At 37.0% G+C, this 13,916-nt stretch overlaps 1 protein-coding gene across 3 annotated transcripts in view; it reads right to left on the reverse strand.

Annotated features, from left to right (window-relative positions):
• Positions 1–13,916, reverse strand: part of PPP3CC (protein phosphatase 3 catalytic subunit gamma) — a 118,881-nt gene that overhangs the window by 80,575 nt on the left and 24,390 nt on the right. For all 3 annotated transcript variants that reach the window (XM_010592395.3, XM_023551023.2, XM_010592394.3), the window contains exon 2: positions 393–590. In XM_010592395.3, the coding sequence (XP_010590697.1) occupies positions 393–590 (198 nt within the window). The remainder of the gene's footprint in view (positions 1–392; positions 591–13,916) is intronic.

Raw genomic sequence — 13,916 nt, forward strand, 5'->3', positions numbered from 1 at the left:
GTTAAAACCCAAAAACTAATTGCTGTTGAGTAGATTCTGACTCAAAGTGACCCTATAGAACAGAGTAGAACTGCCCCATAGGGTTTCCAAGGCTGTGATCTTTACGGAAGCAGGCTGCTACATCTTTCTCCCACAGAGCAGGTGGTGGGTTTGAACTGCTAACCTTTTGGTTGGCAGCTGAGCACTTAACCACTGCACCACCAGGGGTCCTTTTAGAAATATTAGACATTTTAAATTTTATTTCTTTAATGAACAACAGGCATACTAAGCAATCCTAAGGCTATCTCGTAATTCCTAGATAAATTATTATACCACATTTTGGTTGATTATTTGTATACATTTTTAAAAATTAGCACAAAATATATTTGCCATCACGCAAATACTTCTCATACCTGTGACTGGAGCGTCTACTTCTATCATAGTCTTCTCTTGTCTCAGTATGGCAGCCCCATCCTTGATTATCTTCAAGGCTACTTCCTCTTCCAGTCGGCCTTCCTTCACCAAATGGCTTTTCAAAACGTCAATTTTAGGTTTCCCATTTTCAAATACTTCCTTCAAAGTAAGCCGTTGAGTTGGAGGAAAGGGAACGGCTAGAAAGAAATAAAAAACTAATTTAAAACACTTAAAAGTATGGAGAACACACTTATGTGACGAACTGAACTTAATAAATCACCAGGATTTCACATCTACAGCAACAGAACTATGTGGGAAAAAAATCCAAGATACTGTATATTATAAACGATCAATTAGAATTTCAAGAAAGGCCAAAATTAAAGTAAAAGTCATTTAATGCAAATATCACGAGCCTTCTACATTTGTTTGCCAACCACACCCTCTCCCCCATGAAGTATTTTCATAAGTGTCGCTATGTCAGTTTTTAAGCTGATTTAGGGAACAAGCTAAAAGTGAGACTAGGGACAATATGATATGAAATATCTTTATCTTTCTATCTATGAAAAAAGTGTTAAACGGTGGTTAAAGAAAATGGAAGAAATCACAACACTAAAAGGGCACTTATTTCCTTCAAGAAATGACCTAATGAACCATATGTTTTAGGAATCTGACTCAATTTATGATCAGATGTATACTTTATTCTTAAAAGGTGGTTATTTAGTATATTTACTAAATAATAAGAATACTACCAATAGGATGGAGCTTTTGAGATTAGCTATAGTAATAGAAAAAAAAAAAAACAGAGCATAAACTTGAGAAGAACAGATATAGAAATTCTAGTTGTATTTTCTAATTAGAAATACTAACAATTAACTTCATTTATAGAAAAAATTTTTGACATTTTAAAAATGGCTATTATCTCACCACTTACCTACTTTATAGTACAGCCTACTTTAAAGTCCCTGAGATCAAATATATCTACAAGTCTACCAATCATAAATTTAAAAGAAGAGATTTAATTTAATCTGTGATATATACCTGGTGGTACCACTTCCAGCTTTATGGAAGAGTTATTAAGAGCCAAGCTGAAATCTGCAGGCGCTTTAAATAAAAAGACTTTATCCATACCATTTTGTATTATTCACAAGTAAAGAAGTGCTATGGTAAGTCACCTCGTGCTCTTAGCTACAACTTGACTCCTTTTTGACTACTCAAATCCCACTGAAAAAATGATAGAAGCTACCAAATATGATGGTTAATTTTTTTAATTTTTATTGTGTTTTAAGTGAAAGTTCACAAATCAAGTCAGTCTCTCATACAAAAATTTATATACGCCTTACTATACACTCCTAATTGCTCTCCCCCTAATGAGACAGCCAGCTCCTTCCCTCCACTTTGTTTTTGCATCCATTCCACCAGCTTCTGACCCCCTCTGCCCTCTCATCTCCCCTCCAGATAGGAGACGCCAACACAGTCTCAAGTGTCTACTTGATCCAGGAAGCTCACTCTTCACCAGCATCTTTTTCTATCCCATTGTCCAGTCCAATCCCTGTCTGAAGAGTTGGCTTTGGGAATGGTTCCTGGCTTGGGGCTGTGTTGGGGGCCGTGACCACCAGGGTCCTTCTAGTCTCAGTTAGACCATTAACTTCGGTCTTTTTAAAAGAATTTGGGGTCTGCATCCCACTGCTCTCCTGCTCCCTCAGGGGTTCTCTGTTGTGTTCCCTGTCAGTGAAGTCATTGGTGGTAGTCGGGGACCATCTAGTTCTTCTGGTCTCAGGCTGATGTAGTCTCTGGTTCATGTGGCCCTTTCTGTCTCTTGGGCTCATAACTACCTTGTGTCCTTGGTGTTCTTCATTCTCCTTTGCCCCAGGTGGGCTGAGACCAATTGATGCATCTTAGATGGCCGCTTGCTAGCGTTTAAGACCCCACACACCACTCTCCAAAGTGGGGTGCAGAATGTTTTCTTAATAGATTTTATTATGCCAATCGACTTAGATGTCCCCTGAAACCATGGTATGATGGTTAATTTTATGTGTCAACTTAGCTAGGCTATGGTTCCCAATGGTTTAGTCAAATACTAGGCTAGTTGCTATCCCATAAAGTAATGTAATGAAATGTAATATAATGTAATGCGACGTAATGATTTTCCACTATGTAACCTAATGTAACACGATCAATCAATCAGTTGAAAAGGAAATTTCCTCAAGGTGTGTTCTGCTTCCAGACTATAAATACATACTTTGGTAGAACGTGCTTTCTCTTCACTTTACACCCTTCTTATCTTAAGCCTAACCTACTGATCTTGGACTCAAGCCTGCAGAAGTTTCCAGCCTTCCACCTGACCTGTGGATTTTGTGCTTGCCAGCCCCCATACTCCTGAGTATACCTTACTGGTTCTGCTTCTGTAGAGTACCCTGACAAAGACACTAACCACTAAAATAACTAAATATTACCCTGAGATAACCAAAAAGATAGGGGAACCATATATATCCCAGTTTGCCCAGGACAGTCCCAGATTTCACCTGCTATCCCAGCATAATTTGTAACAGCGCCTCCTTTCACTCTCAAAAATATACTAATTTAAAGAATAAATTGGATGTTCATTCTGCTTTTAAGTGAATAGAGAAATTTTTCCAGATCTTTATTTGTGTTACTCAGATGGAATATCAATATACTGCTTTAATAGGATATCCCACATCCAAAATAAATAAAAATATTATGATGTATCTTTTATTTACTCATCTGGTGAGCCTCCAGGACTAAAAGGTTAGTCCTGAACAAGTTTACTTAAATTTTTAGTTAATCATTCCCCTTTTCAAACATAATTGCCACTTTTTGGTTTTTAAACTCTTATTCTTATTTTCTGGCTACCTAGTCTACCTAACTCTGTAACCCTACTTTTTCCCAGTCTTAAAATGAACCCCATACCAAAATCAAAGAATTATCCCTACGACTCAAACAAACAGAAAAGAGAGGAGCGAAAGAAGCCACTGGGCACCAGAAGAAAGCAAATAATAAAAATGAAAGCAGAATTGAATGAAATAGAGAACAGAAAAACAATTGAAAGAGTTAACAAGACCAAAAGCTGGTTCTTTAAAAATATCAACAGAATTGACAAACCACTGGCCAAACTGACAAAAGAAGAACTGGAGGAGAAGCAAATAACCTGAATAAGAAATGAGATGGGCAACATCACAATAGATCCATATGAAATTTAAAGAATACTCTGAAAAATTGTACTGTAACAAATTTGAAAACCTAGAGGAAATGGACAAATTTCTAGAAACACAGCACCTACCTAAACTAACACAGGGATATAACAACTGAATAAACCTATAACAAAAGAAGAGATTGAAAAGGTAATTAAAAAACTCCCAACAACCACAACAAAAAAACCCTGGCCTGACGGCTTCACTGGAGAATTCTACCAAACTTTTAGAGAAGAGTTAACACCACTACTACCAAAGGTATTTCAGAGCATAGAAAAGGATGGAATACTCCCAAACTCTTTCTATGAAACCAACATACCCTGATACCAAAACCAGGTAAAGACACCACATAAAAAGAAAATTACAGACCAATATCCCTCATGAACTTAGATGTAAAAATCCTCAACAAAATTCTAGCCGACAGAATTCAACAACATATCAAAAAAATAATTCACCATGACCAAGTGGGATTTATACCAGGTTTATGCAGGGATGGTTTAACATTAGAAAAACAATTAATGTAATCCATGACACAAATACAGTAAAAGACAAGACCCATACGATCTTATCAATTAATGCAGAAAAGGCATTTGACAAAGTCCAACACCCATTCATGATAAAAACTCTCAGCAAAATAGGAATAGAAGGGAAATTCCTCAACATAATAAAGGGTATATACAAAGCCAACAGCCAACATCATCCAAAATGGAGAGAGTCTGAAAGCATTCCCCTTGAGAAGGAGAACCAGACAAGGATGCCCTTTATCACCACGCTTATTCAACATTGTGCTGGAGGTCCTAGCCAGAGCAGTTAGGCTAGATAAAGAAATAAAGGGCATCCAGATTGGTAAGGAAGAAGTAAAGTATCTCTATTTGCAGATGATGTTTTTTATGATCTTACACACAGAAAGCCCTCAAGAATCTATAAGAAAACTACTGGAACTAACAGAGGAGTTCAACAAAGTATCAGGATACAACATAAACATATAAAAATCAGTTGGATTCCTCCACACCAACATAGAGAACTTCAAAAAGGAAATCACCAAATCAATACCATTGAAAAAAGAACCCCATAGAATGCCTACGTTAACCTCTCACTTTGTAAATCAAAGAAATTGGTCAACAAACTAAAAACAAAATGAAACAATGCAAAGCAAAAATGTTGAACTAGACAGAAAAAGTATTATAAGACAGGTGGTTCCACAGACAAAATATTACTCAACTTCTACCAACGGTATTATTATTACTAATAAAAATTATTTTCCTCCAATATTACTTGGCTGTAATAAGAAAAGATTTTACAAAATAGGAAAATATTTTTCTTATACATCATATAAGTAATGTAAGCAGAGGTGATGGCAACCTGAAGAGCTCCTTAGGAAGTAATTTAGAGAGATCTTTTTTCCTTTCTTCAAGTTCTTTGATTGCAATTTATTTAAAACAAAATAAGCAAACAAGTCAGTTAAAGGAAAGCAAAAGCAAGGCTGAAAAGGATCAAAAGGATTATGCCCACCTAAGGGAAATGAGACACAGCTTAGTTAGGAACACTCAGGAATTAAGGTTAGCTCGGGACAACAACACGCATGACAAAAAGTTAGAGAAAAGTACTAAGTTTTCAGATTAGGGCAAACAAAACCAACATCCTTCAAATAAGGAAAAAGGAATCCTCAACTTTAAAGAAGTAGGTCCTACATCTCTCAAGTTACTCCCTAAAATATAGCTATGTTTAGAAGCCCTGAATACTGTGTCCTTTCTTTTACCAGGTAATTCTATCTAGGTTATAGCTGAGGTTGACTCATAGTAGACTAGGAACAGTCACACCTCTGAGAAGGCTAAAAGAAATCTAGCTACATTTGGTCATGAAACGAAATGGTAGGAACCTTCAAATTAAACTTCAAATCAAATCACCATTTTCTTAAAATGTGCTCCAGATAGAGGGCGACCGTCTGTACCAGTGTGCCTATTAGGACAGTCCCAGTTTATGCCTTTGGTCCTGGTGTAATTATTAATAGTTGCTCCTTTGACCTTCAAGTATCCTGGCTCAAACAATCTATCCAAGGACAACTTTCATCAGAATCAACTGAGGTGTTCGTTTAAAATGTAGACTTTTGAGCCTCAGACCTATGGAATCAGAATTTGGGGGGATCTTATCCAGGAATTTGCATTTTAAACAAGTGCCCCAGGTAATTCTTGTGCACACTAAAGTTTGTGTCAGAGCAAAGCAGAAAAACATTTAAAAGGAATTCCAAGTAAAGATAATCTCAGATAATCAGCAACTTCATTCGCCAGTCATCACTTCACATTTTATCGGTTTTCGCTTCTTTTCCCTAAGTCTCTTCTGTGGCCATATGGATATAAAGAATTTGGAATGTTTCTGAGGGAAAAAAAGAAAATCTAGAAAAGTCCAAGTGGCAGGAATTGTCCTCCTCCCCCAATCTGTCAGGATGTATACTTTGTAAAATGCAATAAAAGTAAATTATTAGAAAAATTATTATGTTTAGATGTGCCAATGTCAAATGGCTATAAAAGTTTTTAAATGCTCTATTTTGGTACTCATACAGACTAGTAATAATCTGTGGACTGACACTGGTCTACAGACCACACTTTGGGTAACGATGGCCTGGTTATGGGAGTCCCTGGGTGGCAAAAACAGTTGCACACTCTACTACTAACCAAAAGGTTGGCAGTTCAAATCCACGCAGAAGTGCCTCAGAAGAAAGGCCTGGTAACCTGCTTCTAGAAGGTCACAGCCTTAAGAGCCCTATGAAGCACAGTACTACTCTGACACACGTGCAGTCACCATGAGTTAGAATCAACCTGACGGCAGCTGGTTTGGCTTTTGGGTTTTGGTCTAGTTAAACATGGATTTAGGGCAACAGGAGCAGGACTACAGTCAATGTATGTACAAATCTTCAAGCCCTAGTTGAGAGATTTCAATAAATCTAAGGTACACAAAAATTATGTTGGCCTAACTTCATTACTCACTTCATAGCTAACAATAACTTTTTTCTAAGAACCCAACTCATCTGACAAGTTCATTTCCAACTGCCTTTAAAGGCAGAAAGGCTCTCACTAATAAAAATACAACCTAATCATTTGGACTCCACAGGGAGATGAACAAGTTGAATTTTTAGCTTCTAACATCTTATCCATGCTTTAGTTAAAATATGAAGTATATGAACTATATAATACAGTTATAATTTTATTTACATTTTAAAAGATACTGCAATTAAATTCTCTGAATATTTTGCTACATTTCCCTAGCCACCTCAAAAGGAGAGGAATACACAAATGCAAGTAAATTGTTTTAAATGCTCCGTATAAAAGCAAATTACACGAAGATGAAAACTATGAAACTCTGTATGGATGGACAAGTTTGCACGGCCAAGAGAAATAAGAAAAACAACATGATAGGTTTTTTTTCCTCCAAGTTATAACTCAAACAGTCTAAAGATGAATTACAGTCATTAAAAAAAAAAAAAAAACTACATGTGCAAAGAAGCAGCAACACTATAGTAAGATTTTTTAAAGGATTATTCTGATCCAAAGGTTCATATACCCTCAAATAATAATACTTAAAAAATTATGCCCCAACACCTTAAGGAAAGAGAATCACATCTAGACCAATGGAACTGAATCATGAACTGAGTCATAAATTCATTTACCTACAGTCAGCTGATCTTTCACAAAGGGCCAAAATCCATTAAATGGGGAAAAGACAGTCTCTTTAACAAATGGTGCTGGCAAAACTGGATGTTCATCTGTTTAAAATATGAAACAAGACTCATGCCTTACACCATACACAAAAACTAACTCAAAATGGATCAAAGACCTAAATAAAACCCAAACCAAACCCTTACCCATGACGCCACCAGGGTTTCCAAAGACCTAAACAGAAAACTTAAAACAATAAAGATCACGGAAGGGAAAACAGCGACAATGCTAGGGGCCCTTATACATGGCATAAATACAATATAAACCATAGCTAACAATGCACAAACACCAGAAGATAAACTAGATAACAGAGAGCTCATAAAAATTAAACATTTACGCTCATCAAAAGACTGCACCAAAAGAGTAAAAGGAACCTATAGACTGGGATAAAGTTTTGGCTACGACATATTCGACAAGGGTCTAATCTCTAGAATCTTTAGAATACTTCAACACCTCAACAACAAAAAGACAATTCAATTAAAAAATGGGCAAAGGATATGAACAGACACTTCACCAAAGAAGATATTCAGGCAGCTAACAGACACATGAGGAAATGCTCGAAATCATTAGCCATTACAGAAATGCAAATCAAAACTACAATGAGATACCATCTCACCCAACGTTACCTGCAGGAATCAAAAAAAAAAAAAAAAAAAAACCCCAGAAAATAACTAACGTTGGAAAAGGTTGCAGGGAGATTGGAACTCTTATGCACTGCCGGTGGATATATGAAATGCTACAACCACTATGGAAAACGATACGGTGACTTCTTAAAAAGTTAGAAATACCATATGATCCAGCAATCCCACTCCTAGGAATATATCCTAGAGAAATAAGAGCTGTCATGTGAATAGACATATGCACACCCATGTTCATTGCAGCGCTGTTCACAATAACAAAAAGATGGAAACAACCTAAGTGTCCATCAGCAGATGAATGGATAAACAATGATACATACACACAATGGAAGACTACGAAGTAATAAAGAACAATGATAAATCCTCAAAATATCTTACAACATGGATGAATCTGGAGTGCATTATGCTGAGTGAAATAAGTCAGTCACAAAATGACAAATATGGTATAAGACCACTATTATAAAAAGCCAAGAAAAGGTTTACATGCAGAAAAAACTTTGATGGTTACAAAGGCTGGGTGAGGTGGGGAGGGAAATTACTAACTAAAAGTAGACAACTGTTAACTTTGTTGAAGGCAAAGACAACACACATTACAGGGAAGTCAGCACAACTTGACAAGGCAGTCATGGAAGCTTCCTAGACACATCCAAACACCTTGAGTAACGGAGTTACTGGGGCTGAGGACCATGGTCTCAGGGCACAGCTAGGTTAACTGGCATAACATAGTTCATAATGAAAATGTTCTACAACCTACTTTGATGAGTAGTGTCTGGGTTCTTAAAAGCTTGGGAAGAGCCATCTAAGATACATCTATTGGTCCCATCCCATTCTGAGCAAAGGAGAACGAAGAAAACCAAAGACACAGGAAAATATTAGTCCAAAGAACTAATAAACCACATGAACCACAGCCTCCACTAGCCTGAGCCCAGCAAATCTAAATGGTGCCTGGGTACCACCAACTACAGCTCTGATAGGGATCACAATAGAGGGTCCTAGACAGAGTGGGAGAAAAATGTAGAATAAAATTCAAATTCACACACACACACAAAACCAGACTTGCTGGTCTGACAGAGACTGGAGGAACCCCCAAGTCTACGCCACCCCCCCCACACCCTGCTAACTCAGAAATGAAGCCACTCCCAAAGTCTACCTTTCAGTCAAAGATTAGACAGGCCTATAAAACAAACAATAACACGAGGAACGTGCTTCTTAGTTCAATCAAGAATAGCGGACTAGATGGGCAACTCTTTCCCAAATGCAAAGAAGAGAAGGCAGGAAGGGACAGGAAAATTGGATGAATGGACACGGGGAACCCGGGGTGTAAAGGGAAAGGGGGAGAATGCTGACACATTGTGGGGTTTGCAACCAATGTCACAAAATAATTTGTGTATGAATTTTTAAATGAGAAACTAATTTGCACTGTAAACTTTCACCTAAAGCACAATAAAAAAAAAAAATGTCTGCCTCGAGCATTGTACTCTTTTAAGAACTGTCTATATGGGATCAAAGTGACAATGGCAACTTGAAGGATTAGATAGCAACCTTAGGGGGCACTGAGTTTATGTTAATGGCGGAGGAACAACTCAAAAAAGTAGAAGAATAGCTGCACAACCTGAATTATGTAATCAACGTCAATGAATCGTACACGTAGAAACTGTTAAATTGGTGTATGTTTTGCCATATATATTCTCAAGAACAACAACAAAAAGAGGTAGAGTCTAACTCCTCTCCCATAGAATCTGGGCTCGCCTTAGCAACTTGTTTTAACCAAAAGGTTGCAGCAGAAGTGACTTTGCAGCTTCTGCATTGCTCTCTTGGGATGCTTCTTCTCCAAGCTAAAAGGAAAGGCCAGGTGTATGTACTCTAGTCAATAATGCCAGCTGAGCTCAGGTTCCCAGTCATCTCAGCCCAGGCAGGACTCACTTCATTCAAGCTTAAGATTAAAAAAACATCTATATGGCACTTACTACGTGCCAAGCACTGAACTGGCTCTTGGGATCATCAGTTTAAAAAAAAAGCTAAAAAAGGCAAAAACTCTGCTGAGCAAGGGAAAGCGAACACCATCCCAAAGACTCAATGAAAGAGCAAAACATTGAAAAGGACTCGCAGCATGATCCAGAGGACATTTTTATGTAACTTACAAGACAACATGGCCTCTGTGAAATAAGATCAGAAGGCAATAATGAGAAGAAAGGAAGGGTGGTTGAGATAAGGAAGAACTGTTAGGAAAACAAAAAACACATTAGCAAAATTTAGAACCATGCCAGAGAATGTAAAGAGAAGAAATTAAATTGCTGAAAATAAAGTCTGTAATATGGAAGACAAACTAGAGAAATTACTTTAGAATGCAAAGAAAAAGACAAATATGAAAATGATGAGAGACGATAACATATGGTGAACAGAAGATGGAGAGCCAAGTTAAGAGTTAATGATATTCCTGAAGAAACAGACTAGAACAAATGGAACAACAACAAAAAATCCCAAACAAAAACTCAAAATAAATTAGAAAACCTTTCCAAGCTATGGAAAGGTCTGTTTAAACACATTAAATTGGACTGCTGTGTTTCAGGAAAAGCTAACCAAGAGACACATATCTAGGTATATTCTCACAAAATTTCTGAATTGCAAGGATAAAGAAAAAACAAATCAGACTGGTCTGTAGTTTTTTTTTTTTTTTCCTGAAATATTCGATTTCTAACATCACTGAAATAGTATGTATAGAGTGCTGAGGGGAAAGGTGATAACCTGTAAATTTAACACATAAACAATTCGTATTTGTGTGATGGCCATAGAAAGGTATTCACAGAATGAAAGGGATTTAGAAAATATATCATCTACATTGCCTTCTTGAAAAAAAAAAAACTATCTCAACAGCTACTTAGGTAATATTCTGTCTCCTGATTTGGATGTTGGTTACACAGGTTTGTTTCCTTTGTGAAAATTCATCAAGCTATTCACTTAGTATTTGTGTACTTTTCTATATGTATGTTATACTTCAGTAATTTTTTTAATTGATGCAAAAACACTTATACCTAGCTGACCTCAGTCAGCACTGAACTAAAATTAAGAAAAAAAAATTACAGAAGTCATGGTACCAAACGCTTCCAAATCTAGTTTTATTGTTTATTCAGTCTGAACCCTAGGCTAAGAAGTTCAAGTTGACTATTATTTCAAGAAGATTATGTAACTCACAGATCAAACTTCCACTCACGTGCAAGCCTTCTGTTTCAGTTCCCTCCCAACCACAGGAAATGTGTTTCTAGTATCATTTCCTTCACCCCACAGAATCTCTCTTGTTGACATGGTCACATCCAAATCACATTTTGGATACTTCGCAAGAAAAATTACTAAATGACGTACGTATTTGTCTATTCCTCTTTCCTCTCCTCAAAAACAGGAGTACATTAAGCAATAAAACAAACTATTATCATTACCAAGTAACTCAAATAATAATTCTCTGTATCTTTAAAATGGCTATGCATAATCAATGAAGTCATTTTTAAAGGTTAGGATACCGAAACCTGCCATGTGATCAGTTATACGCCAAATGCCTCTTATTTAAAATCCACAAACACTTAGGTGTTAACTCTACCGAAGAATGAATCCACACAGTATAATCTAAGCCATAACTAAAAAAATGCATTATACAAGGCAGTAAGAAAATACATTCAAATATTAGTGCTAGGTAACAAGATTCTAAATGACTTGATCTTTCCTACTTGTTTTTCAAATTTTCTCCAATGACTCCACATTAATAATCATAAAAAAAAGTGTATCTATTTAAGAAGTCAGTTTATACAGTTAATATATAATCATAGTTATGTTTTTAAGTGAACAATAAAAACCAGAAGGATGAAAGTATAAGCAAAGATGTTTATTTCGGGTTTTTTTTTTTTTTCTATATGCTTTGCTCTATATTTCCAATCTTTCCAAGTTTTTACAAGCTTAATTAAAAGAAAAAGTAACAGAAGCCACGTGTAAAAAAGGCAATCCTATTGGGAATTACTCTACTTCTGTTAATCAGTTTTACACATAAACAACAAAAACTGAGATCAGAGAACTGTATCCCAAACTAACTCTTACCTATAACATTCAAAAACTGAACCTCAAATTTAAGCGACACCTGAAAACAACCAAGAGTTAGCAAGATGAATAGAAGAAATTGTGTGACTAACACTTCAAAACATTAAAAAGACTTGTGGTAGGTGGAATTCTAAGTTGGTCCCTACAGGTTCCTAGCCCCTGGTGTATGTACACACCCTTCTCCCAATTATTTCATCCAATACTAATCTAGGCATTGCTGTAAAAGAGTTTTGCAAATGTAAGTAAGTTCTCAAATCAACTGACCTTGAGACAGAGACGTTACCCAGGTGGGCCTGACCTACTCACAGGAGACCTTTAAATCTACATCTAGAGGCCAAATATGTATGAGTTCAGAGATTTGAAGGATGAGATGGATTTAAGAAGCAAGCTCTCCATTGTTGGCTTGAAGATAGAGGAGATCATGTAGCAAGAAATGCAGGAGGCCTCTAGGAGCTAAGAATGGCCCCCAATCAACAGTCGGCAAAAACCAGGACTTCATTCCTACAATAGCAACGAGCTGAATTCTGCTAGCAATCTGAATAAGCTTGAAAGCAGATTTTCTCCAGAGCCCCCAGATGACAACTCAACCCGGTCAAGACTTTAATTTCAGCCTGTGAGACTCTGGGCAGAGAAGTTCAGGCCATGACTAGGTTTTTCACCTATGAGCTAATAAAAGGATGGTATTTTAAGCTGCTAAATTTGTGGTAATTTGTTACACAGCAATAGAAGAAAAATAAAGATGTTTGAGTAACTCTTTTTCTTTCTTTTCTTTTTATTGTGCTTTAGGTGAAAGTTTACAGCTCAAGTTAATTTCTCATACAAAAATTTATACACATATTGTTATGTGACCCCAATTGCTACCCCTACAATGTGACCGCACATTCCTCCTTTCCACCCCGGATTTCCTGTGTCCATTCAACCAGCTCTTATCCCTTTTTGCCTTGTCATTTTGCCTCTGGACAGGAGCTGCGTTTGGGTAATTCTCAAAGTCAAAGTTTTTTATAAGACCTCTCAACAACTGCAAATACTTTTTCAGTATGCACAAGAAACTAATAGTACTGGCTGCCTCTGAGAATTAAAACGGAAACCAAACTTATAACTGTACTATGACTCATAAAACAGATAAACTGAACCAAACCAAACCATGATGTACACCACAGACTATCTAAGCTCTTTTTAACACAAGATCTTTCAGACCTATGGGTTCCAAGATGAGACCTCAGGCAAACTAATTTAACAGTACTCTTATTCAGGCCTTAGTTTATAAGGACAAAGAATAGTCCTTATAAAGTTGTAGAAAAGGTGACCCAAGGTTTGACCAAAGATACCAGTCTGATGAGGCCTTCTGAACTTGTCAGTCTTTGGGCTGCAAAGACTAAAATATTTACTATCTGGCCCTTAGAATACAGGAATAACAAATGTAGGGTATAGTTACTAACTCTAGGGATGAAGTAAAGTGCCTAAGAGACGAACAAAGTTGGAAGTTTGTGGTGCTGGCCCATAATAAAGTAACCATCAGGATGCTAGAGAAACTTGCCATAGGCTGGGCAGAAAAACTTAAGGTAGCCACCCGTTGGTACAGGCTGGAGCCTGCCCATAAGAATCCACCTTCCAGATCACTGGAGAAAGTCACTGGAGGTTGAGCTGAGTTTGTAAACAGAGAAACTTGCTGGAGGCTGAGCACCACCAGGTCCTAACATGCCTATTGGCAGACACACTGCAGAAAGGGAAAAAGGCACACCAGAGCCAAGAAGGGAAGCATCTTCCACTGCTATGTCTTACAGTGTCCCTTCAGCACCCCCTATTGACAAAACCAAACACTGTATGGCTGGCAAAGAAAAAACATGTCCAACTCTAAATACCATAAACCAAAAATCCAA

This window comes from Loxodonta africana, chromosome 19 (assembly GCF_030014295.1).
Source record: "Loxodonta africana isolate mLoxAfr1 chromosome 19, mLoxAfr1.hap2, whole genome shotgun sequence".
NCBI lineage: Eukaryota > Metazoa > Chordata > Mammalia > Proboscidea > Elephantidae > Loxodonta > Loxodonta africana.